Genomic DNA, 27,280 nt, shown 5'->3' with positions numbered 1-27,280 from the left:
AAACGCTTTAAACGCTGTTGCTGAAGAGGATTGACAGAGCAGGAGTAGTGACACACTTTACATTGTTTTTGTCGACACAAAGCAAGTCATGAAATTCCAAAAACAAATCTGTAAACCCCCTCAACAGGAGCATAAAAACAGACAACTATTGATATTGAAGACATTTTAGACACTCATACAGACACACACACACACACACACACACTCATTCATTCACTCAAAAACACACACACACACACACTCATTCATTCTCTCAAAAACACACACACACACACACACTCATTCATTCACTCAAAAACACACACACACACAAACACACACTCATTCATTCACTCAAAAACACACACACACTCATTCATTCACTCAAAAACACACACACACACACACACACACTCATTCATTCACTCAAAAACACACACACACACACACTCATTCATTCACTCAAAAACACACACACAAACACACACTCATTCATTCACTCAAAAACACACACACAAACACACACTCATTCATTCACTCAAAAACACACACACACACACACACACTCATTCATTCACTCAAAAACACACACACACACTCATTCATTCACTCAAAAACACACTCAAAAACACACACTCATTCATTCACTCAAAAACACACACACACACACTCATTCATTCACTCAAAAACACACACACTCATTCATTCACTCAAAAACATACCACACACTCATTCATTCAAAAACACACACACACTCATTCATTCACTCACACACACACACACACACACACACACACACACACACACACACACACACACACACACACACACACACACACACACACACACACACACACACACACACACACACACACACACACACACACACACACACACACACACACACACACACATTCATTCAAAAACACGCACACACTCATTCACTCACTCAAAAACACACACACTCATTCATTCACTCAAAAACACACACACTCATTCATTCACTCAAAAACACACACTCATTCATTCACTCAAAAACACACACACACTCATTCATTCACTCAAAACACACACACACTCATTCATTCACTCAAAAAACACACACTCATTCATTCACTCAAAAACACACACTCATTCATTCACTCAAAAACACACACTCATTCATTCACTCAAAAACACACACTCATTCATTCACTCAAACACACACACTCATTCATTCACTCAAACACACACACTCATTCATTCACTCAAAAACACACACACACTCATTCATTCAAACACACACACACACTCATTCATTCAAACACACACACACACATTCATTCAAACACACACACACACACATTCATTCAAAAACACACACACACACATTCATTCAAAAACACACACACACACACACTACCGCATGCTCGCTGTTACCATACACCCACTTTACATGCAAACCAAAAACACAAAGGAAAATAAACTTAAAAATTCATAAAACAAGTACATCGTCTGCTGGAGCAGGGTCTAGTTTATATTACATTATTTAAATGTTTTTTAAGCGTTGCTGAATCATTCATATTGTTTTCGTAAGCTGTTGATGGTGGTCATGGATCGCTAGTCTGTTTGTCTGTTCTGAGAAACGGAACGACGCCGAACAGTGAACGTGCCAGACATGGAGAGATGAATTTCTCATCGTGGAGTTGGAGGAGACTCCAAGGAGAAGAGGAGGAATTCTGGTCATGGAGAGAGGGAGGAATCCTGCTGATGAAAGGCGGCGGCAGCTGGAGGAGAGAAAGAGAAAGAGAGAGAGAGAGATTGCGTGTGAGAGATCACGTCAGTCATGGTTGGTTTTGAATGTTTTCAGTTTGAATGCCAGTTTCTGCCTGGCATAGAACTACTCAAATATCCTTGTGATGCCCAACAACACATACCAGTTAAAGTATATGGAAAGTTCTAGTCATTCATTGTTTAACAAAAACATCAGCCTTCACCAACCGATACAATGACATCACTGCATTATTGGTTGGCAAAAACCAACAATAGAAAACATTTCCTTCATCATGGGAACCATTCCTGAGTCATGCCGCTCTGATAGGCTGCAGACCTGGGTTTAAATACTATTTAAAATCGTTCAAATATTTTTATCATTTGGTTTAGCCTGTCTGGAGTGCCAGATGGGCGGGGTTTGCAGTTTTGCTACTCTTCTATTGGTTCCATTGCACCAGGCAAGCGCAATCAAGCCCAGCAAAAGTATTCAAAATGACTTCAAATAGTATTTGAACCCAGGTGTGAGTGGCTGTGGTGTGCTGTCTGCTGACTCAGTCAGTGATTAATCGTCCTCATTCACACGCCAGGCGGTTTAGAGCAGTGACTGATCTGAGAACAGGGCTTATTGATCTACTCTACGGCCTCAGGTGCCGGGCTACTGGTTTATTAACACACCACTCAAACAGCTCAGCACTCAATGAGCTCACCACTGCAGAGAGTTACACAGTACTACAGTATGTACACACTGCAGAGAGAGAGAGTTAGACAGTACTGCAGTATGTACACACTGCAGAGAGAGTTAGACAGTACTACAGTATGTACACACTGCAGAGAGAGAGAGTTACGCAGTACTACAGTATGTACACACTGCAGAGAGAGTTAGACAGTACTACAGTATGTACACACTGCAGAGAGAGAGAGAGTTAGACAGTACTACAGTATGTACACACCGCAGCGAGAGAGTTAGACAGTACTACAGTATGTATACACTGCAGAGAGAGAGTTACACAGTACTACAGTATGTACGCTCTGCAGAGGGTTAGAAAGTGTAATGGCCAACAGTACTGCAGTATATACAGTGCATTCTGAAAGTATTTGGCTTTTTCCACATTTCCACACAATACCCCATAACAACAAAGCAATTTTATCCCCGCTAATTATTAAAAAAAAAAAACATAAATATCACATTTACGTAAGTATTCAGACCTTTTACTCAGTACTTTGTTGAAGCACATTTGGCAGCGATTACAGCCTCGAGTCTTCTTGGGTATGATGCTACAAGCTTGGTAGTTGGGAGTGTCTCCCATTCTTCTCTGCAGATCCTCTCAAGCTCTGTCAGGCTAGATTAGGATAGTCGCGGCACAGCTATTTTCAGGTTCCTCCAGGAATGTTAAATCGGATTCCAGTACAGGCCTCTGGCTGGGACACTCAAGGACATTCAGAGACTTGTCTTGGCTGTGTGCTTGAGGTCGTTGTCCTGTTGGAAGGTGAACCTTGACCCCAGTCTGAGGTCCTGAGCACTATGGAGCAGGTTTCACCAATGATCTCTCTGTACTTTGCTCCGTTCATCTTTCCCTCCATCCTGACTAGTCTCCTAGTCCCTGCCTCTGAAAAACATCCCCCCCACAGTATGATGATGCCACCACCATGCTTCACCGTAGGGATGGTGCCAGGTTTACTGCCAGACGTGACACTTGGCATTCAGGCAAAATAGTTCAATCTTGGTTTCATCAGATCAGAGAATCTTGTTTCTCATGGTCTGAGAGTCCTTTAGGTGCCTTTTGGCAAACTCCCAGCAGGCTTTTATGTGCCTTTTACTGACGAGTGGCTTCCGTCTGGCCACTCTACCATAGATGCCTGATTGGTGGAGTGCTGCTGAGACAGTTGTCCTTCTGGAAGGTTCTCCCATCTCCACAGAGGATCTCTTGGTCACCTCCCTAACCAATGCTGCAGAAATGTTTTGGTACCCTCCCACCAGATTTGTGCCTAGACACAATCTTGTCTCGGAGCTCTACGGACAATTTCTTTGACCTCATGGCTTGGTTATTGCTTTGACATGCACTGTCAACTGTGGGACCTTATATAGACTGGTGTGCCTTTCCAAATCATGTCTAATCAATTGAATTTACCACAGGTGGACTCCAATCAAGTTGTATAAACATCTCAAGGATGATCAATGGAAACAGGATGCACTTGAGCTCAATTTCGTGTCTCATAGCCAATGGGCCTGAATACTGAATAAGTTATTTCTGTTTTTTATTTTGAATACATTTGCAAACATTTCTAAAAATCTGTTTTTGCTTTGTCATTATGGGGTATTGTGTGTAGATTGATGAGGACCCTTTTGTATTTATTCTAATTTAGAATAAGGCTGTAACATAACAAAATGTGGAAAAAGTCAAGGGGTCTGAATACTTTCCGAATACGCTGTACATAATGATCCAGGTCAGACCTGAATATTTTCACATACTATAGTGTTTTATAGTTAATATTTGTTTTGTGTGTGTTAATGCAAACAAAGATACATCAAATAACTTAAAATCAAATGAAATGTTATTTGTCACATGCTTCGGAAACAACAGGTATAGACTAACAGTGAAATGCTTACGTATGTGCCCTTTCAACAATGCAGAGAGATAAAAAGAAAAATAATTGTTAAAAAAAACAACAAAACGAGGAATAAATACACAATTAGTAACGATAACCTGACTAAAAGAACTAAGGGAAGGGTAGTGTATAGATCCTTACCATGGTGATTGATGATTGAATAATGTCCAGCATGTATTCTCTTGTTTATTTTGATGTGGTTGTCATTGTTATTTTGTTACATATCCATCTCTCCGCAGTAGTGCACAGTCATGTCCAAATAAATTCCATACTCCTTTGCTCTCAGTTCCACAGTCAGGAAACAAATACACAGTAAGAATCCAACTGGTCCAAACAGCTGTCCGTCAAAGAACATAGAGCAATAATCAGACCCAGGGGGGCGGGCTGTAATCCAAAAGGGGTGATGAAAGATGTTTGAGGAGGGATGAGATGGTGGTTTGGGAGGACAAGGGATAGGAATGCACCTCTTTAGATCAAAGACATTCTGAGAAAATGTCCAGAGTGCAACAAAACAGCCCAATCTGGGACAAAACAAGACCAGAACAGAGCAAAAACACAGAACCCCCTTCCCCTCCCTCCTCCATCCCTCCCTCAACCTCTCAGATTCAGAACATCAGTGTTTATCTCGAGGTTGGAATCCTCCATTTTGTCTGTTGGTGTTAGAACGGATGCAGCTGAGAAAGACAGTCGAGGGTATGGCAGCGAGTCACAGAGAACAAGTCATACACACAGAACAGAACACAGTTACGGGACAGAAATCTGCTCTGTGGGTGTTCCAGAAAGAACTTTCCAGAAATATTACTCTTGCCTAGAGGAGCGATCCCCTCTGAATTCCTTCCAGACCATTGAAGGCACTCCAGTTGGCCTCTCGGAAAAGCTTTCCGTCCATCCCATTCTCAGCGCCGCTCGGACAGAAAAATATCCCGTTCTCAATAGGGCAAGGTCTAATATCTGATAAAAAGTGCATATTTGTCCCACTTTTCTTCTTCTTGTTCTTTTCTTCTTCTTTTAAATCCAATTTAAAGTGCATGGAAGAGGTAAACAATTTGATTGTTCATTTGTCTTTTGATATTTAATTTGTATTATCCGTTAGAAATGAAGTCGTTTCCTTCTCGTTGATCAGACCGGAACCATTCTGCCTTGCATCTGTTGCATTTGGGAGAGCATTCCCTGGACGCTGGTCAGGATCTTATTCTGGTGTGCAGCTGAGGAGATTCCAATTCGGCCCATGTCCCTGTTTTAACAAGACGAGGAAAGAAATCATTAGGAACCAAGACAAACTATGACAGCTTCCTGATTCATATGACAGATTTAACATCCTCTCTAGGTGTCAACCCAGCCTAATATAAATCAGTAAAAAATTCAGACAGGTCTCTCCTTGATGCATAAATGCTGAGTAAACCGAGCATAACTCACTCCTGTGTCATATGAACCACAGCCTCTGGGGTGGTGTATCCTGCTGCAGTGAAGTTGTCGCTGTATCTCTCCATGCCGATGGCCTGCAGCCAGTCCTCCACAGAGCCCAGGGCCGAGGCCACCTCCGGGCTGACCGGCTCCAGGAGGGTGGTGCTGGGTCTGGGGACGGAGAGGGATGGAGGGGGAGAGGGTCAGTCTACATCCAGACAACTTGCACTATATTAAAGCATCGGTATATACAACTTTCAGTTGTCTAACCCACCTAAATCTTTAATGAGTTTTCTTTTGACCCACCAAATAAATATATATTTTTTTGTAAGTACAATCTTCACCCATTGACCGAAATGAATAAGCCTCAACCCACTAACTGTGTGTCGAGCTTCCTAACCCAATATTTTTAGAAACTGTTGTCATACAACTTGGCAGTGAGAAACTGTTGTCATACAACTTGGCAGTGAGAAACTTTGTCATACAACTTGGCAGTGAGAAACTCTTGTCATACAACTTGGCTGTCAGAAACTGTTGTCATACAACTTGGCAGTGAGAAACTCTTGTCATACAACTTGGCAGTGAGAAACTCTTGTCATACAACTTGGCAGTGAGAAACTCTTGTCATACAACTTGGCAGTCAGAAACTCTTGTCATACAACTTGGCAGTGAGAAACTCTTGTCATACAACTTGGCAGTGAGAAACTGTTGTCATACAACTTGGCAGTGAGAAACTGTTGTCATACAACTTGGCAGTGAGAAACTCTTGTCATACAACTTGGCAGTCAGAAACTCTTGTCATACAACTTGGCAGTCAGAAACTCTTGTCATACAACTTGGCAGTGAGAAACTGTTGTCATACAACTTGGCAGTGAGAAACTCTTGTCATACAACTTGGCAGTCAGAAACTGTTGTCATACAACTTGGCAGTCAGAAACTGTTGTCATACAACTTGGCAGTCAGAAACTCTTGTCATACAACTTGGCAGTGAGAAACTGTTGTCATACAACTTGGCAGTCAGAAACTGTTGTCATACAACTTGGCAGTGAGAAACTGTTGTCATACAACTTGGCAGTGAGAAACTGTTGTCATACAACTTGGCAGTGAGAAACTGTTGTCATACAACTTGGCTGTCAGAAACTCTTGTCATACAACTTGGCTGTCAGAAACTCTTGTCATACAACTTGGCTGTCAGAAACTGTTGTCATACAACTTGGCAGTGAGAAACTGTTGTCATACAACTTGGCAGTGAGAAACTCTTGTCATACAACTTGGCAGTGAGAAACTGTTGTCATACAACTTGGCAGTGAGAAACTGTTGTCATACAACTTGGCAGTGAGAAACTCTTGTCATACAACTTGGCAGTCAGAAACTGTTGTCATACAACTTGGCAGTGAGAAACTGATGGATTAGAATGGCACTGCTCTTGTTTCTTATATCACCTGTCACTCAGACATAACTACAACACCAGAACAACCAATTAAATCTGGACCAGAGGAGGAGAGAGAGACAGTGCCCTTAGGCTTTATGATTCGTGAGGTTTTTCATCCTCTGACGTTAGCCTATCACAGGGGCCAGGCACATGTGAACTACAGTCAACCCTGAGACTTTGAAAAAGGAACTGTAATTATTCAGCCTCTCTTCTTTCTGTCTGTCTCTTTCCACACACACACACACACACACACACACACACACACACACAACATTTTTCTGATGGAATCAGCAGGTTAGACAAACTAAGCGCTAGCATGCGTCCCATCCCTATTTGTCCTCCAAGACAGAAGCCAAGTGAAACACAGTTCCTCCCTTGTGTCACCGACACGGTTAGTTAATTGTTATTTAAAGAGAAAACATTAACAACACACACTGTGGCTTTAACCTCCCACTGCTTCTCCTCTAGCATGCAGATATTCATCATGACTCGGTCCTTCTTTCAGGCACTCACCAACACCTTTTCCATCCCTTCATCCCTCCTTCCTTAGCTTCACAACGATGTCTGCCATCAAATATTTACCCAGGGCCGGTGCGACCGAGGTGAGGGACTGAGCACACTCACTAAGGTCCCACTCCACTGCTCCCCTCCTCCATAATTTAACAGGTGTTGGCTGAAAGGTTTGGGCTGCTGGGTTCAATCGCCACTTTGGTCTGGCTGGGGGGGCGTCAGGGTAGGGTGGGGGGGGGCTCTGGGGTAGTACACAGGCCCCTTACTTCGTTGCGAAATTCGTTGTGAAATACTGTGGTGCTTTGGGCATCTTTCTCCATCTCTACCACCCTGAGCCATGGATTGAGATGTTACTAGGGCCCCCAAGACCTCACCCTTGTTCCTAACCCCCCCTCTAAAATCTGTTTATGGGATTCAGTTCCACTAATTATTCCTCTAGGACTCTCTCTCCCATCCTCCCCCTCTTTCACCCTCTCTCTCTCTCTCCCTCTATCCCTGGGTTAAAGAATAACATTTCCTCCGTCCCCGACTAGCTCTGGGTCTGTACAAATACGCAGTTCCACCTAGGAGTAACGGCTCCTACTTAAAGGGGGCTTCTTATAACATACTGCTAGCTACCATTGTAATTCTCAACTCTATTAGAACACATACCTTATTTTACAAGGTGTACCATTCAGTTAATGTTGTATGGAAGTACAGTATATAAAACAGTACTGATGACACACATTACAATAATAGTGAATAAACTAAGAAATCTTTGTCTCACCGTGTGGTCTCTCCTCCAGTCCTCTTCAGGCTGTTGGGGTTCCGGATCAGTTTGTCCAGCATGTTGACGATCTGGCCAAACTTGGGCCTGTCGCCCCTCTCCCTCTGCCAGCAGTCCAGCATCAGCTGGTGCAGTGCCACGGGGCAGTCCATGGGCGGGGGAAGCCTGTACCCTTCATCTATGGCCTTGATCACCTGTGGGGAGAGAGGGCAGAGGTTAGAGGTTAGGGTTGATGGTAGACTGTGAGAAATTACTCAACCATCCTAATTACACTATAACGATGATGTTATTATAATTTAATAATAGGAAGTAATCATGAAAATTGTACAGCTGTAATTACACAGAAAATATTTCTATAATGACATAACATCCTTATTATTTTACGTTTTAAACCTGAATATGTTCTTACTGTAGACTTACATCCTGGTTACTCATGTCCCAATATGGGCGCTCCCCATATGACATCACTTCCCACATTACGATCCCGTAGCTCCACACGTCGCTGGCCGAGGTGAACTTCCTGTAGGCAATGGCTTCTGGGGCTGTCCAGCGAATGGGGATCTTCCCTCCCTGTGATTGACAGGTAACAGGCTGTTAGTATCGCTTACACTGTACCAAATACGTAGGTACATACAAGCATGAAAATGCTGAAATGTATTAACACTACAGCCACACACAAACTTGTGCACACACACACACTTTTACCCTGGTGGTGTATGCAGCCTCGGGGTCATCCTCCAGTACTCGTGACATGCCGAAGTCAGACACCTTACACACCAGGTTGCTGTTGACCAGGATGTTGCGTGCGGCCAGGTCTCTGTGGACATAGCTCATATCAGAAAGGTACTTCATGCCCGACGCGATGCCACGCAAGATGCCCACCAGCTGGATCACTGTGAAACGCCCGTCATTCTTCTAGAGAAGCAAACAAACAAATCAATGCATGTTAGGTAATGTTTGTATGCAGTGGCAGGATGGGATGATGCTAATCTTTATGACGCTGCTTGGCTAACATTCATTAAGAGGATAACGGCTGTAATAGTCACACCTAGAGTTCTGAACGTTTGAAAGCAGACACATACCACATATAGAGTTGAGTACACAGACTGCATTGCATGACTTACCCTCAGAAACACATCCAGTGAACCATTCTCCATGTACTCTGTGATAATCATCACTGGTTTACCTGAAGAAAGAGAGGGAGGGAGGGAGGGAGGGAGGGAAAATGAAAGGCAGATGATTATGGAGGTAAACGATGCACATCACTGCCCAACGCAGCAGGAGAGCAGTGGGGGGTGGTGTGTGTGTGGTGTGTAGTGTGTAATGTGTACTGTGTAATGTGTAGTGTGTAATGTGTAATGTGTAATGTGTAGTGTGTAGTGTGTAATGTGTACTGTGTAATGTGTAGTGTGTAATGTGTAATGTGCAATGTGTAGTGTGTAGTGTGTAATGTGTAGTGTGTAATGTGTAATGTGTAGTGTGTAATGTGTAGTGTGTAATGTGTAGTGTGTAATGTGTAGTGTGTAGTGTGTAATGTGTAGTGTGTAATGTGTAGTGTGTAATGTGTAATGTGTAGTGTGTAGTGTGTAATGTGTAATGTGTAGTGCGTAATGTGTAATGTGTAATGTGTGGTGTGTTGGGAGGGGGTACACCATTCGTCTCAGTCCCGTAGTGATTAAATTAGTTCAGTGTAAAGGTGTGTACTCACATCTCCTGCTTACTCCACACAGAGAGAGGGATATCTACTGTAACATAACACCACCACCCCACCCACACACACAAACACACTCACACACCAACAAGTACACTAACAAGCAAACACACTCACACACAATCAAGTACATTAACAAGCAAACACACTCACACACAATCAAGTACACTAACAAGCAAACACACTCACACACAATCAAGTACACTAACAAGCAAACACACTCACACACCATCAAGTACACTAACAAGCAAACACACAATCAAGTACACTAACAAGCAAACACGCAAGAAATGTGCACGTAATGTTACAGTGCCTTCAGAAAGTTACAGCCCTAGACTGTTTCCACATGTTGTTGTTACAGTGCCTTCAGAAAGTTACAGCCCTAGACTGTTTCCACATGTTGTTGTTACAGTGCCTTCAGAAGGTTTTACAGCCCTAGACTGTTTCCACATGTTGTTGTTACAGTGCCTTCAGAAGGTTTTACAGCCCTGGACTGTTTCCACATGTTGTTGTTACAGTGCCTTCAGAAAGTTTTACAGCCCTGGACTGTTTCCACATGTTGTTGTTACAGTGCCTTCAGAAAGTTACAGCCCTAGACTGTTTCCACATGTTGTTGTTACAGTGCCTTCAGAAGGTTTTACAGCCCTAGACTGTTTCCACATGTTGTTGTTACAGTGCCTTCAGAAAGTTACAGCCCTGGACTGTTTCCACATGTTGTTGTTACAGTGCCTTCAGAAAGTTACAGCCCTAGACTGTTTCCACATGTTGTTGTTACAGTGCCTTCAGAAAGTTACAGCCCTAGACTGTTTCCACATGTTGTTGTTACAGTGCCTTCAGAAAGTTACAGCCCTAGACTGTTTCCACATGTTGTTGTTACAGTGCCTTCAGAAAGTTACAGCCCTGGACTGTTTCCACATGTTGTTGTTACAGTGCCTTCAGAAGGTTACAGCCCTGGACTGTTTCCACATGTTGTTGTTACAGTGCCTTCAGAAAGTTACAGCCCTAGACTGTTTCCACATGTTGTTGTTACAGTGCCTTCAGAAAGTTACAGCCCTGGACTGTTTCCACATGTTGTTGTTACAGTGCCTTCAGAAGGTTTTACAGCCCTAGACTGTTTCCACATGTTGTTGTTACAGTGCCTTCAGAAAGTTACAGCCCTGGACTGTTTCCACATGTTGTTGTTACAGTGCCTTCAGAAAGTTACAGCCCTAGACTGTTTCCACATGTTGTTGTTACAGTGCCTTCAGAAAGTTACAGCCCTAGACTGTTTCCACATGTTGTTGTTACAGTGCCTTCAGAAAGTTACAGCCCTAGACTGTTTCCACATGTTGTTGTTACAGTGCCTTCAGAAGGTTTTACAGCCCTGGACTGTTTCCACATGTTGTTGTTACAGTGCCTTCAGAAAGTTACAGCCCTAGACTGTTTCCACATGTTGTTGTTACAGTGCCTTCAGAAGGTTTTACAGCCCTGGACTGTTTCCACATGTTGTTGTTACAGTGCCTTCAGAAGGTTTTACAGCCCTAGACTGTTTCCACATGTTGTTGTTACAGTGCCTTCAGAAGGTTTTACAGCCCTAGACTGTTTCCACATGTTGTTGTTACAGTGCCTTCAGAAAGTTACAGCCCTGGACTGTTTCCACATGTTGTTGTTACAGTGCCTTCAGAAAGTTACAGCCCTGGACTGTTTCCACATGTTGTTGTTACAGTGCCTTCAGAAGGTTTTACAGCCCTAGACTGTTTCCACATGTTGTTGTTACAGTGCCTTCAGAAGGTTTTACAGCCCTGGACTGTTTCCACATGTTGTTGTTACAGTGCCTTCAGAAGGTTTTACAGCCCTAGACTGTTTCCACATGTTGTTGTTACAGTGCCTTCAGAAAGTTACAGCCCTGGACTGTTTCCACATGTTGTTGTTACAGTGCCTTCAGAAAGTTACAGCCCTAGACTGTTTCCACATGTTGTTGTTACAGTGCCTTCAGAAGGTTTTACAGCCCTGGACTGTTTCCACATGTTGTTGTTACAGTGCCTTCAGAAGGTTTTACAGCCCTAGACTGTTTCCACATGTTGTTGTTACAGTGCCTTCAGAAAGTTACAGCCCTAGACTGTTTCCACATGTTGTTGTTACAGTGCCTTCAGAAGGTTTTACAGCCCTGGACTGTTTCCACATGTTGTTGTTACAGTGCCTTCAGAAAGTTACAGCCCTAGACTGTTTCCACATGTTGTTGTTACAGTGCCTTCAGAAAGTTACAGCCCTGGACTGTTTCCACATGTTGTTGTTACAGTGCCTTCAGAAAGTTACAGCCCTGGACTGTTTCCACATGTTGTTGTTACAGTGCCTTCAGAAAGTTACAGCCCTAGACTGTTTCCACATGTTGTTGTTACAGTGCCTTCAGAAAGTTACAGCCCTGGACTGTTTCCACATGTTGTTGTTACAGTGCCTTCAGAAAGTTACAGCCCTAGACTGTTTCCACATGTTGTTGTTACAGTGCCTTCAGAAGGTTTTACAGCCCTGGACTGTTTCCACATGTTGTTGTTACAGTGCCTTCAGAAGGTTACAGCCCTAGACTGTTTCCACATGTTGTTGTTACAGTGCCTTCAGAAAGTTACAGCCCTAGACTGTTTCCACATGTTGTTGTTACAGTGCCTTCAGAAAGTTACAGCCCTAGACTGTTTCCACATGTTGTTGTTACAGTGCCTTCAGAAAGTTACAGCCCTAGACTGTTTCCACATGTTGTTGTTACAGTGCCTTCAGAAGGTTTTACAGCCCTGGACTGTTTCCACATGTTGTTGTTACAGTGCCTTCAGAAAGTTACAGCCCTGGACTGTTTCCACATGTTGTTGTTACAGTGCCTTCAGAAGGTTTTACAGCCCTGGACTGTTTCCACATGTTGTTGTTACAGTGCCTTCAGAAGGTTTTACAGCCCTGGACTGTTTCCACATGTTGTTGTTACAGTGCCTTCAGAAAGTTACAGCCCTAGACTGTTTCCACATGTTGTTGTTACAGTGCCTTCAGAAGGTTTTACAGCCCTGGACTGTTTCCACATGTTGTTGTTACAGTGCCTTCAGAAAGTTACAGCCCTGGACTGTTTCCACATGTTGTTGTTACAGTGCCTTCAGAAAGTTACAGCCCTGGACTGTTTCCACATGTTGTTGTTACAGTGCCTTCAGAAGGTTTTACAGCCCTAGACTGTTTCCACATGTTGTTGTTACAGTGCCTTCAGAAGGTTTTACAGCCCTGGACTGTTTCCACATGTTGTTGTTACAGTGCCTTCAGAAGGTTACAGCCCTGGACTGTTTCCACATGTTGTTGTTACAGTGCCTTCAGAAAGTTACAGCCCTGGACTGTTTCCACATGTTGTTGTTACAGTGCCTTCAGAAGGTTTTACAGCCCTGGACTGTTTCCACATGTTGTTGTTACAGTGCCTTCAGAAGGTTTTACAGCCCTGGACTGTTTCCACATGTTGTTGTTACAGTGCCTTCAGAAAGTTACAGCCCTGGACTGTTTCCACATGTTGTTGTTACAGTGCCTTCAGAAGGTTTTACAGCCCTGGACTGTTTCCACATGTTGTTGTTACAGTGCCTTCAGAAAGTTACAGCCCTAGACTGTTTCCACATGTTGTTGTTACAGTGCCTTCAGAAAGTTACAGCCCTGGACTGTTTCCACATGTTGTTGTTACAGTGCCTTCAGAAAGTTACAGCCCTAGACTGTTTCCACATGTTGTTGTTACAGTGCCTTCAGAAAGTTACAGCCCTAGACTGTTTCCACATGTTGTTGTTACAGTGCCTTCAGAAGGTTTTACAGCCCTGGACTGTTTCCACATGTTGTTGTTACAGCCTGAATTTAAAAAGGATTAAATATAGATGTTTTGTCACTGGCCTACCCACAATACACCATAATGTCAAAGTGGAATTTGTATTTTTTATTGTTATGTTAACTAAATAATTTAAAATGAAAAGCTAGAATGTCTTGAGTCAATAAGTATTCAAGCCCTTTGTTATTGCAAGCCTAAATACGTTCAGGAGTAAAAATGTGTTTAACAAGTCGCATACTAAGTTGTGTGGACTAACTCTGTTTGAATGACTACCTCATCTCTGTGCTCCACACATACAATTATCTGTAAGGTCCATCATTCGAGCAGTGAATTTCAAACACAGATTCAACCACAAAGACCAGGGAGCTTAATACCTCACAAAGGAGGGCACCTATTGGTAGATGTGTAAAATGTTTTAAAAAAACAGACATTGAATATTCATTTAGGCACAGTGAAGTTATTAATTACACCTTGGATCGTGTATCAATACATCCAGTCACTACAAAGATACATGCGTCCTTCCTAACTCAGATGCCAGAGAGGAAGAAAAATGCTCAGAGATTTCACCATGAGGTCAATGGTGACTTTAAAATAGTTACAGAGTTTAATGGCTGTTAACCTGATATGGATAGGGGGCAGTATTTTCACTGCCGGATGAAAAAACGTACCCGATTTAAACTGGTTACTACTCTTGCCCAGAAATGAGAATATGCATATCATTAGTAGATTTGGATAGAAAACACTCTGAAGTTTCTAAAACTGTTTGAATGGTGTCTGTGAGTATAACATAACTCATATGGCAGTCAAAAACCTGAGAAAAATCCTACCAGGAAGTGTAGGATCTGAGAAATGTAGTTCTTCTTTTTAGTCCCTTTCGAAACTACAGTATCTGTGCTGTTACGTTGCACTTTCTAAGGCTTCCATTGGCTGTCTAAAGCCTTCAGAAAGTGGATTGAGCCTTCTCCTGTCTCTGGGCAGAGTATAGGAGCTTAGTTACTGAGTGGTCTGCCTGAGGACAAAGAGATTGTCCGGTTGGAATATTGTTGCAATTTTACGTTAAAAATACCATAAAAAATGTATTTTAATCAGCGTTTGACATGCTTCTAAGTACGGTAATGGAACATTTTGACTTTTTGTGTCTCGAATTGCGCTCGCGCGTTACCCTTTGGATAGTGACTTGAACGCACGAACAAAATGGAGGTATTTGGACATAACTATGGATTATTTCGAACAAAAACAACATTTCTTGTGGAAGTAGCAGTCCTGGGAGTGCATTCTGACGAAGATCAGCAAAGGTAATACAATATTTCTAATACTAATTCTGAGTTTAGGTTGCCCCGAACTTGGCGGGTGTCTGAATAGCTCGCCGTGATGGTGAGCTATGTACTCAGAATATTGAAAAATGTGCTTTCGCCAAAAAGCTATTTTAAAATCTGACACAGCGATTGCATAAAGGAGTTCTGTATCTATAATTCTTAAAATAATTGTTATGTATTTTGTCAACGTTTATGATGAGTATTTTTGGAAATTCACCGGAAGTTTTTGGTGGGAATACATTTTCTGAACATCACGCGCCAATGTAAAAAGCTGTTTTAGGATATAAATATGAACTTGATTGAACAAAACAGATGTATTGTATAACATAATGTCCTAGGAGTGTCATCTGATGAAGATAACCAAAGCTTAGTGCTTCATTTAGCTGTGTTTTGGGTTTTATTGACATATATGCTTGCTTGGAAAATGGCTGTGTGGTTATTTTGGTCTATGTACTCTCCTAACATAATCTAATGTTTTGCTTTCGCTGTAAAGCCTTTTTGAAATCGGACGACGTGGTTGGATTCAGGAGAGGTTTATCTTTCAGATGGTGTAAAATAGTCGTATGTTTGAAAAAAAATGTATTATTGGATTTGAGGTTTTTGTATTTCGCGCCATGCGATCCCATTGGCTGTTGGCTAGGGGTTCCGCGGAACGCCTAGATGTAAGAGGTTTTAATGGTAGTTACTCCACTGTACTAACCTAATTGACAGAGTGAAATGAGGGAAGCATGTACAGAATAAAAACATTCCAAAACATGCATCCTGTTTGCAACAAGGCACTAAAGTAATACTGCAACAAGGCACTAAAGTAATACTGCAACAAAGCACTAAAGTAATACTGCAACAAGACACTAAAGTAATACAGCAACAAGACACTAAAGTAATACAGCAACAAGGCACTAAAGTAATACAGCAACAAGACACTAAAGTAATACAGCAACAAGACACTAAAGTAATACAGCAACAAGACACTAAAGTAATACAGCAACAAGACACTAAAGTAATACAGCAACAAGACACTAAAGTAATACAGCAACAAGACACTAAAGTAATACGCAACAACCGCAACAAGACACTAAAGTAATACAGCACAAGCACTAAAGTAATACAGCAACAAGGCACTAAAGTAATACAGCAACAAGGCATTAAAGTAATACTGCAACAAGACACTAAAGTAATACAGCAACAAGACACTAAAGTAATACAGCAACAAGACACTAAAGTAATACAGCAACAAGACACTAAAGTAATACAGCAACAAGACACTAAAGTAATACAGCAACAAGACACTAAAGTAATACAGCAACAAGACACTAAAGTAATACAGCAACAAGACACTAAAGTAATACTGCAACAAGGCACTAAAGTAATACAGCAACAAGGCACTAAAGTAATACAGCAACAAGGCATTAAAGTAATACTGCAACAAGACACTAAAGTAATACAGCAACAAGACACTAAAGTAATACAGCAACAAGACACTAAAGTAATACTGCAACAAAGCACTAAAGTAATACTGCAACAAAGCACTAAAGTAATACTGCAACAAGACACTAAAGTAATACAGCAACAAGACACTAAAGTAATACAGCAACAAGACACTAAAGTAATACTGCAACAAAGCACTAAAGTAATACTGCAACAAAGCACTAAAGTAATACTGCAAAAAATGTGGCAAAGCATTTACATGTTTGTCCTGAATACAAAGTGTTTGGGGCAAATCCAATACAACACATTACTGACTATCCCTCTCCATATTTTCAAGCATAGTGCTGGCTGCATCATGTTATGTTTATGCATGTAATTGTTAAGGACTGGAGAGGTTTTAAGGATTAAAAAAGAAACGGAATGGATCTAAGCACTGGAAAAATCTTAGAGGAAAACCTGAATCAGCCTGCTTTCCACCCGACACTAGGAGATTAATTCACCTTTCACCAGGACAATAGCCTAAAACACATGGGCAAATCTACACTGGAGTTGCTTACCAAGAAAACAGTGAATGTTCCTGAGTGGCCGAGTTACAGTGTTGACTTAAATCTACTTGAAAATCTATGGTAAGACCTGAAAATGGTTGTGCAGCAATGATCAACAATCAATTTGACAGAGTTTGAAGAATTTTGAAAAGAATAATGGGCAAATGTTGCACAATCCAGGTGTGGAAAGCATTTAGAGACTTACCCAGAAACACTCACAGCTGTAATCTCTGCCAAAGGTGCTTCTACAAATAACTGACTCAGGGGTGTGAGGGGTCTAAAGCTGAAGTTCTCCATTGGAATGGTCCGATTGTCAAGAGGCTGTCAGACACGGCTCTGTGCGATGTGTGATTTGCGCCTCATGACTTACAAGACTTCAGCAGCACCCCAAAGAGGATGTGGAGTTTAACTTGAGAGGGGAGCCTCTTTGTCAACCATCTTTGCTCTGTTTTGTTCTCCCCTGCTGCCCCCGGGCCGCCGCTGACTGACAGCTCGCCAAACAAGTCCGAGAAGCGTCTAACCTACGACCCTCAGCTCGCCCCTTCTCAGCCCTGCCCTCTTCCTCCCAGCCTATTTGCATGCTAATGTCTTGTTTACTGAATACGTCCTGCCGCTTTTGGTAATGAACTCTGGGCAGGGGCCCCGCCAATAGGCCGATTATCACCTGTCCAAAAAAATGGCTAGGGATGGTAGAGGACAACGTTTAAGAGAATGTTTGGATAACAATGAGGTAACGTTAGGGGAACGTTATTATAGAGAGCTGACGCTGATGGGAGAACACAAAGATGCCTGCTACTAACCCTCACTGGAGCGTTCTTTCGTTCTTTTTTTACAAAATGATTCTTTCTAATTTATCAGCGCTTACATTATGTAAATGTGGGAATTTAAATGCATCACTTCCTAAAGGAAAGCTGGGAAGGCGCAAAGTGTTAACAACTCACGATGGACGGTTTTTAATTATGTTAGAGTGACGCTAAGAAGAAATAAATAAAGGCCCAAGATGACAGGCTATACTGGCTCAGCTCTGAGTCTCTGATTTTAGCCTATTTATGTATTTAGTGCATATTTAGACTTCATCAATAATTAATAAGACTTAATTGGCCTCTTGGACATGCAGTGCTGCCGTACTGAGGCGAGATGGAAGTCCCTTTTAACTAGATTGGAATAGAGAGGGGAATTCAAATAATGGATTCTTAATAGATTCCACCGACATACTCAAGTGTGAAGGACTAATTGCTGAGAAACGGGCGTCAAGTTTTTAGTCATTACAAAGACGGGAGGAAGGAGAGAGGGAAGGAGAGGGATATTGGATGCAGTCCTCCTCGCTTAAACTTTCTCTGTTTTTAAGTCTGTTTCTGTTTCCAGTCTGGTATCTCATTTACTCATTCTCTTCATCTTCTCTGTGTCTGTTTGTCTTTCAGCCTCCCCTATGCTTTCTCAATCGTTCTACCCATGGTCACGACAAGATGTTTAGGGTTGGGAGTGTGAATTTTTTGTGTCTGCTGATGCGTATTTTGCGTCACTCCGCTCATACAGGAGTTGTAAAGACCTAGTGCACTATAATGTGCTGCAGCACCCTCAGCAACCCTACTTCCCACAGCTATGGTTCGAATCCCCACTATACCCCTCTCCTGCGCTCTCCTTCTCTCTCCTCTCTCCTAATCTTACACCCTCTCACATGTGTTATCCTCCTCTATATCTCATCCTCTCTCTTCTGCTCATCTCCTATTTCTATCCTTCCTTTATCTCTGATTCCCTTCTTTCCTCCCTATCCATGCCTCTCTCTTTCTCCCACTTCCTCCCCCACTCTCTTCTCAATTCAATGAAATTCTGTCTCTCCGTTGAGAGGTCTGATTTGTGATAAGTGATCAGGCCTGTGGTGTGTATGGTTGTGTCATGTCAGGCTGTGGCTGTGCAGACTGAATGGCTGACTGTGATTGGTCTTATCTCCTAGAGAGGAGGACAGATGGGGCAGTCTGTCCATCTAACCAGCCAACAGCCAAGATAACTCGGACTCTGAGGTAACACTCACACACACATGTACCTAATCAAAGGTGAACAGAAACACATTCATAGTAAAAGGCAATAAATAAAACGCTAAACCAGCATGACATCAATACAAACTCACGCTCAAACACACATGCACACAATGCACTACGAAGTGAACACACAACTAGTTTCCCAAACGTACACCCCCCTCCCCCAACACACACTCTAAACAACAGCGTCTGGTGTGGTGGCAGTACAGGGTCTGTCCTGCAGATAGGATATCACTCTCTAACCCCAAACACATTTACAGCTGACACCATGATTAATGAGCTAGCTACAGTGCAGGACACATTAACCCTGTAGCCGACCTGGACCAGACCTGTTCCATCTGGACTCCAACCACCTGGGGATTCCCAGGATGGGCTCCGTGTCCGGACCCACACCACCCATCGCCCCTATCCAAGGCCCTCTGGGTAACCGGGCTGGGATGTGAACGATCCCCCCCTTCCACCCTTGCTATCTCCCAACTCCCCCACAACCACAGACGTGGTTTGTAATGATTTACAGTCTTTATCTGAGCTTGTCCCTTTCAGGATTATTTAGTCACCTCATTGTTTATGTTTTCCATAGGTGAAATATAGAGCATATGATTGGCTCTCTCTATTATAAGCTCCACAATACTTTGATTTACTCATATGTATTTACATTTACTCATATTTATTTCAATTATGCATTTTAAATCATTTGAAATTATTGTAACTTAGCTAAATACTCTCCAATCAGGAGCCTACTTACACTTGGTGACCACTCCCTCCAGGTGAATGATGTTGGGATGGTCAAATTGGCCCATGATGCTGGCCTCAGACAGGAAGTCCCGCCTCTGCTTGTCGGTGTATCCCGCCTTCAGTGTCTTAATGGCGACACAGATCTCCCTCTTTCCTGGCATCTTCAGACGACCACTGCACACCTCCCCAAACTCACCTGGAACACACACACACCTTATTATAAAACACACACCTTATTATAAAACACACATACACACCTTATTATAAAACACACACACCTTATTATAAAACACACACACACACCTTATTATCAAACACACACACCTTATTATAAAACACACACCTTATTATAAAACACACACACACACACACACACATCTTATTATAAAACACACACCTTATTATAAAACACACACACACACACCTTATTATAAAACACACACACCTTATTATAAAACACACACACCTTATTATAAAACACACACCTTATTATAAAAACACACACACACACCTTATTATAAAACACATACACACCTTATAAAACACACACACACCTTATTATAAAACACACACACACACACACACACACTGGTCGTAAAGATGGGACCAAGGCGCAGCGGGAATGTGTGAACTCATCTTCTTTATTGAAGGAACGTGAACACAAAACAAAATAACAAACAATGACGACGAAGACAGTCCTGGCAGGCTAAACGCTAAACATGGAACAACTACCCACAAAAACCCATGAAAAAACACCCTTACTAAATAGGACCTTCAGTTAGAGGCAACGAGAAACAGCTGTCTCCAATTGAAGGTCAAACCAATAAACCAAGCATAGAAATAGATAAACTAGACACAGACATAGAAATAGACTAACATAGAACATTGCCCAACAAACCCCGAAACACATTAAACAAACACCCCCTGCCACGTCCTGACCAAACTACAATAACAAATAACCTCTTTACTGGTCAGGATGTGACAGTACCCCCCCCCCCCCAAAGGTGCAGACCCCGGATGCACCTCAAACAAAAAACCCAGAAAAATAAACACAAAAATAAACCCCAAAACAAAAATAATCCCAAACTAAAGGGAGGGAAGGGAGGGTGGCCACCGTCACCGACGGTTCTTGTGCTACACCCCCCCTACACTCCCCAATCCTCCTACTATGGAGGTGGCTCAGGCTCTGGCCTTATTCCCCAACCTAACCACCCCCGCTGAAGGCTCAGGGCTGATGCGCGTCAATGGAGACCTCGGGCTGATGCGTGTCGCTGGAGACCTCGGGCTGATGCGCGTCGCTTGAGACCTCAGACTGAAGGGCGACTCTGGCTGCGCCGGTTCCGGACTGGAGGGCGACTCTGGCTGCGCCGGTTCCGGACTGGTGGGCGACTCTGGCTGCGCCGGTTCCGGACTGGTGGGCGACTCTGGCTGCGCCCGGTTCCGGACTGGTGGGCGACTCTGGCTGCGCCGGTTCCGGACTGGTGGGCGACTCTGGCTGCGCCGGTTCCGGACTGGTGGGCGACTCTGGCTGCGCCGGTTCCGGACTGGTGGGCGACTCTGGCTGCGCCGGTTCCGGACTGGTGGGCGACTCTGGCTGCGCCGGTTCCGGACTGGTGGGCGACTCTGGCTGCGCCGGTTCCGGACTGGTGGGCGACTCTGGCTGCGCCGGTTCCGGACTGGTGGGCGACTCTGGCTGCGCCTGTTCCGGACTGGTGGGCGACTCTGCAGGCTCCGGACTGTGGGCCGTCTCTGCAGGCTCCGGACTGTGGGCCGTCTTTGCAGGCTCCGGACTGTAGGACATCGCTGGAAGCACAGGACGGGGAACTGTCGCCGGAAGCTCAAGACGGGGCACTATCGCCAGAAGTTCTGGACGGGGAACTGTCGCCGGAAGCTCTGGACAGGGAACTGTCGCCGGAAGCTCTGGACGGGGACTGTTCATACTGTCGCCGTTCCTCCCTCGCTGTCTCCACCTGTTTCCATGGCAGGGTCTTGTCCCCTGCCATTACCTCCTCCCATGTCCATGATGTTCTCCACTCGCTTCTCTCCCTGGCCCAGGATCCTTGCTCCTCCTGGGACCGCTGCTTGGTCCGTTGGTGGTGGGTAGTTCTGTCACGCTCGTCGTAAAGATGGGACCAAGGCGCAGCGGGAATGTGTGAACTCATCTTCTTTATTGAAGGAACGTGAACACAAAACAAAATAACAAACAATGACGATGAAGACAGTTCTGTCAGGCTAAACGCTAAACATGGAACAACTACCCACAAAAACCCATGAAAAAACACCCCTACTAAATAGGACCTTCAATTAGAGGCAACAAGAAACAGCTGCCTCCAATTGAAGGTCAAACCAATAAACTAAGCATAGAAATAGATAAACTAGACACAGACATAGAAATAGACTAACATAGAACATTGCCCAACAAACCCCGAAACACATTAAACAAACACCCCCTGCCACGTCCTGACCAAACTACAATAACAAATAACCTCTTTACTGGTCAGGACGTGACACACACCTTATTATAAAACACACACACACACACCTTATTATAAAAGACACACACACACCTTATTATAAAACACACATACACCTTATTATGAAACACACACACACCTTATTATAAAACACACACACCTTATTATAAAACACACACACTTTATCAAACTCACAGGAAAATACCTACCCATACATTTTCACATTTTCAACATGGTGAGGAAAAGACCTAATAACAGGTACCACACACTTATTTTTAGTGGAGGGAGAGAAGGGAACAGGTGGTGGTGGGAAAGGGGGCTGTACTTTAATCATTGATCGACCCCCTCTGATCCCAAATCCCTCCTTCTCAGTTGAGCAGAAAGAGAGCAAGAGAGAGGGCTAATGATTATTTTCTATTATTGGTCACCAGGTAACTTTTTGCACTGGCAGACAGGGGAAAACAGGAACATTATAGATTGTTTTCTCTATTGACCCAATGAGTCTGGCCAAATATTACCAGTCTGACAGAACGGTCATGCTGACATAGTAAAAGTATGGTCAATAATAAGTCTAGTCCGTACCGATGCCAATGACTTTCTCAATCTTGATACAGGAAGCGTCGATCTCCTTGGCAAACTCTCGGACAGCCTGGTTGGGGTCTTCGTAGGTGAAGGGGTCTATGTATATCCTCACTCCTGAGAGAAAGGAGGAGGGTAAAGAGACGTTTAATGCATTCTGACCAGCAGAGCTCGGTCTGTTCCTCATTTTCCCCATGCTGTGGGCTATACTGCCGTCCTCTCTTCTCCTTTATCCTTTAATTCCTCAGCTTCTACATTACAACATCCGATGTCTCTGTTAGATTGGTGTAATAACTCTGAAAAATGATATGAATGTATTTATCTTCTCAATAGGTTATCACTGGAAAACACTGTCAGAAATGTTATATGGCATTACTTTTGGAATATACATTTCATTCACACTTTTTTACAAACATACTTTTTTATTATTCTATTAACCAATTTAACACTTTTCTCGGCGGCTCTTCTGACAACGATGAAATAATGAATGGTGCTGCTCATCAGTGAACGTTGATACTAGCGTAGGATGAGTACAGTGAGTGGTCTACCTTGGTGTAGGTGTTTCTCTTCATCAGCATCCTGCTTGGCCTTACTGTACTTACTCCTTCTGGGGAGAAAAACAACATGGCCGACGTGGTTAGCTAGGTTCAGCAGCACAGAGCTAATCCATGGTGTTATTATTGATGTGTTCACTGGCTGTTTAAGACCACCAGATGTGCAGGACAATGTTGCACTAATGACATGACAATGTGCCTCTGTCCTTTTAATGACTGTTAAACAGCTCTGTGAGCCACGCTGAGCACTACCCACCCACTCCTCCCCCACAGGATGGTCAAGACACAATGACAGACAGTTACCGTCAATGAATATGAATCAAAGATGGCCACCTGCTTGGCTGGGAGAGCCGCAATCACACACACATGCACGCACACACACACACACACACACACACACACAAACATCTTCCTCTCCATCGCCCACACTCACACTCTATGTGCGCAATCACACAGGAGTGCACACACACACACACACACACACAGGCCAGTAAAAGACAGAGCGTGGTTAAAGCGTGAAAAGAGAGACCCCATCTGCATGTCCTGCTCTACTGCTCACTGGTTACCACCCTCTGATTGGGTCACTGCAAATCCACCTGCTCTCTCTGTCTCTTCCCCACTCTCCCTCTCTCTACAGGTCACAGTAACTAACTACTGCCCCATATTACAGCCACACCGACATTTTATTTAATTAGGCAGGTCAGTTAAGAACAAATTCTTATTTTCAATGATGGCCTAGGAACAGTGGGTTAACTGCCTTGTTAAGGGGCAGAACGACAGATTTGTACCTTGTCAACTCAGAGATTTGAACTTGCAACCTTTCGGTTACTAGTCCAACGCTCTAAACACTAGTGTACCCTGCCGCCCCAGATATAGAGATATAGAGGGATAGAGATGGAGGGAGGAGAGGGGGAGAGAGGAAAGAGGCGATGGAGTGGGAGAAGAGGAGCGAGGGTTGCTGATTACATCTTTTCAGCTGTCACACCGTCAATCATGGGGCTGTGTGTGTGTGTGTGTGTGTGTGTGTGTGTGTGTGTGTGTGTGTGTGTGTGTGTGTGTGTGTGTGTGTGTGTGTGTGTGTGTGTGTGTGTGTGTGTGTGTGCACTTATCGCCAATGTGTGACAGCCACTTTTTCCAGCCTGACTATGCAGCTGCCAAGCAAGACATTCTCATCACGGAGGCAAGATGGAGAGAAGGAAAACAGAGAGGGAGAGAGTGAGAAAGGGAGAGAGAGAGGTGGGGGGATGAGAGTCTCACCTCCTGCTGATGACGAAGGCACTGATGAGGATGAGGAGGAGAACAACACTGCCCACCACAGACACCAGCAGCACTGTGGAGTTAGTCCCATCTCCGATGATAGGAGCTGGAACTGAATATGGGAGGGAGGGAGGGAGGGAGGGAGGGGAGGAGAAGACAGGAAAGTGAAAATTGAGAGGAATACAAATGCAGTGAGAAAGAGAGAGAAAAATGAGAGGTAGAGAAAGAGTGGGTGGACAGAGACAGAACAAAGTCAATATCATTCAGTCTGATCAGGTCCAGAGACGTTAAACCTACAGTACATGTTCCTCTCCCTTCCTCTCTCCCTCTGTGTGTGGCCCAGAGTATTTGTACCTGTTCCGTATCCTCCATTGAGACACAATGCAGTACCATTCCACTGAGCAAAGAGCTGTGTGCTTCAACGTCTTATTGCAATGGGCCTCTATGTCTATCTCTATGTCACCACACACAGACACCTCTTCTTAGAGGGATCCCAATGTTTCACTACAGGACAGAACAGAGTCATCCTGCCCACACTATGTCTATCTCACTCATGTTCCGACATCTTAGAAGCTGTGAGAAAGATGTAACTGGGAAGCGAGTGGCACTTCCTCTGTGTCCCTGTGACATCATCACAGTGATTTGTGCGATGCTGTCAAGTCAGCGCTCCACTCACCAGAGTTGGTCATGAACTCGAAGGGAGCGCTGAACTCTCCGTAGCCGGCGGCGGTGCGAGCGCGCACGTGGAACACGTAGGAAGTCAGAGGGGTCAGGCCTTTGATGTCAGTGTTCCTAGATGACGTCTTGATGATGCGATAACTCCTCTCATTCTGGTCCTGAAGGACAGAGAGAAAAGTCATTTTCCTGGCATGTCACAGGTTCTTACTTCAGCTTCACCTTTTCACTGTTAATAAAAATGGAAATTTCTCAACCTGTCAGGTTCAATGTTATTTTGAAGCATGAGGAAAAAAACTGCATTTCCCAGAGAACTGCATTTCCCACCTCACCTTCTCGTAGTATTTGACTTCGTACTCCAGGATGACCCCGTTGGCTTTCTCAGGCTGCTGCCAGGCCAAGGAGATGGTGTGTCTGGTGATGTCCTTGGCCTGGATCGAGTTGACGGGAGACGGGGCTACGGACAAAAAGAATCGAAAAAAAGAGAGAGATTTTAGCATTGACCTTTCCTGTCTTGTTGTTTTGACCATCTGAGCCACTATGTCTGTTTCTTTCCTATTGCTCTTTCTGAGAAAGTCAAACACCAGACCATGCCATGAGGCAATCAACTCTGTCTGTCTGTCAGCTTGGCTCCCAGTCAAAGAGCTTAGGCCCTGTACGGATAAATGACTACGGCTACAGCGTTACAGCTAAGGAGTCCAATGGTGAAGCGCTACTGCTAAGCCAAACGGTTGGAAAACATCCCATCCCAAGCTAAGCTGTCTCACTTCCTGTCCCACCAATTCCAAAGATTCTTCAGCCACCCTGGGAAACCACTACATTGCTATGACATATCCCCTGCTGTCCTGTTTTATTTTCCTTTATTTAACTAGGCAAGTCAGTTAAGAACAAATTCTTATTTTCAATGACAGCCTAGGAACAGTGGGTTAACTTACATCTAGACGTTCCGCTAGCGGAACACCTGCTCCAATATCCAATGATGGGCGTGGCGCCGAATGACAAATTCCTTTAAAATACAAAAACTTCCATTTTTCAAACATATGACTATTTCACAGCATTTTAAAGACAAGACTCTCCTTTATCTAACCACACTGTCCGATTTCAAAAAGGCTTTACAGCGAAAGCAAAACATTAGATTATGTCAGCAGAGTACCAAGCCAGAAATAATCACACACCCATTTTTCAAGCTAGCATATAATGTCACAAAAAACAAAACCACAGCTAAATGCAGCACTCACCTTTGATGATCTTCATCAGATGACACACCTAGGACATTATGTTATACAATACATGCATGTTTTGTTCAATCAAGTTCATATTTATATCAAAAACCAGCTTTTTACATTAGCATGTGACGTTCAGAACTAGCATACCCCCGCAAACCTCCGGTGAATTTACTAAATTACTCACGATAAACGTTCACAAAAAACATAACAATTATTTTAAGAATTATAGATACAGAACTCCTTTGTGCAATCGTGGTGTCCGATTTTAAAATAGCTTTTCGGTGAAAGCACATTTTGCAATATTCTCAGTAGATAGCCCAGCCATCACGGCTAGCTATTTAGACACCCAGCAAATGTAGCACTCATCAAAGTCAGATTTACTATAAGAAAAATGTTATTACCTTTGCTGTCTTCGTCAGAATGCACTCCCAGGACTGCTACTTCAATAACAAATGTTGGTTTGGTTCAAAATAATCCATAGTT

General features: G+C 43.5%; 1 protein-coding gene across 4 annotated transcripts in view; it reads right to left on the bottom strand.

The window, feature by feature from the left end:
* Positions 1–1,317: 1,317 nt before the first annotated feature.
* LOC106613135 (ephrin type-A receptor 4) overlaps positions 1,318–27,280 on the bottom strand; it is a 96,116-nt gene continuing 70,153 nt past the window's right edge. The window contains exons 6-18 of one of the 4 annotated variants that reach the window (XM_014215095.2): positions 25,904–26,028; positions 25,573–25,732; positions 24,897–25,008; positions 23,634–23,692; positions 23,089–23,202; positions 20,043–20,228; positions 9,575–9,636; positions 9,156–9,365; positions 8,871–9,020; positions 8,451–8,644; positions 5,755–5,913; positions 4,480–5,572; positions 1,318–1,745 (exon numbers count right to left, since the gene is read on the bottom strand). In XM_014215095.2, coding sequence (XP_014070570.2) covers positions 5,458–5,572; positions 5,755–5,913; positions 8,451–8,644; positions 8,871–9,020; positions 9,156–9,365; positions 9,575–9,636; positions 20,043–20,228; positions 23,089–23,202; positions 23,634–23,692; positions 24,897–25,008; positions 25,573–25,732; positions 25,904–26,028 — 1,646 coding nt within the window. In that variant the 3' untranslated portion in view covers positions 1,318–1,745; positions 4,480–5,457. Of the gene's footprint in view, positions 1,746–4,479; positions 5,573–5,750; positions 5,914–8,450; positions 8,645–8,870; positions 9,021–9,155; positions 9,366–9,574; positions 9,637–20,042; positions 20,229–23,088; positions 23,203–23,633; positions 23,693–24,896; positions 25,009–25,572; positions 25,733–25,903; positions 26,029–27,280 lie in introns of those variants that run through there. The other 3 variants (XM_045724724.1, XM_045724723.1, XM_045724725.1) reach the window with 3 other exon arrangements.

This window comes from Salmo salar, chromosome ssa09 (genome assembly GCF_905237065.1).
Source record: "Salmo salar chromosome ssa09, Ssal_v3.1, whole genome shotgun sequence".
Classification (NCBI taxonomy): domain Eukaryota; kingdom Metazoa; phylum Chordata; class Actinopteri; order Salmoniformes; family Salmonidae; genus Salmo; species Salmo salar.
This window is presented reverse-complemented; position numbering and strand designations above follow the sequence as displayed.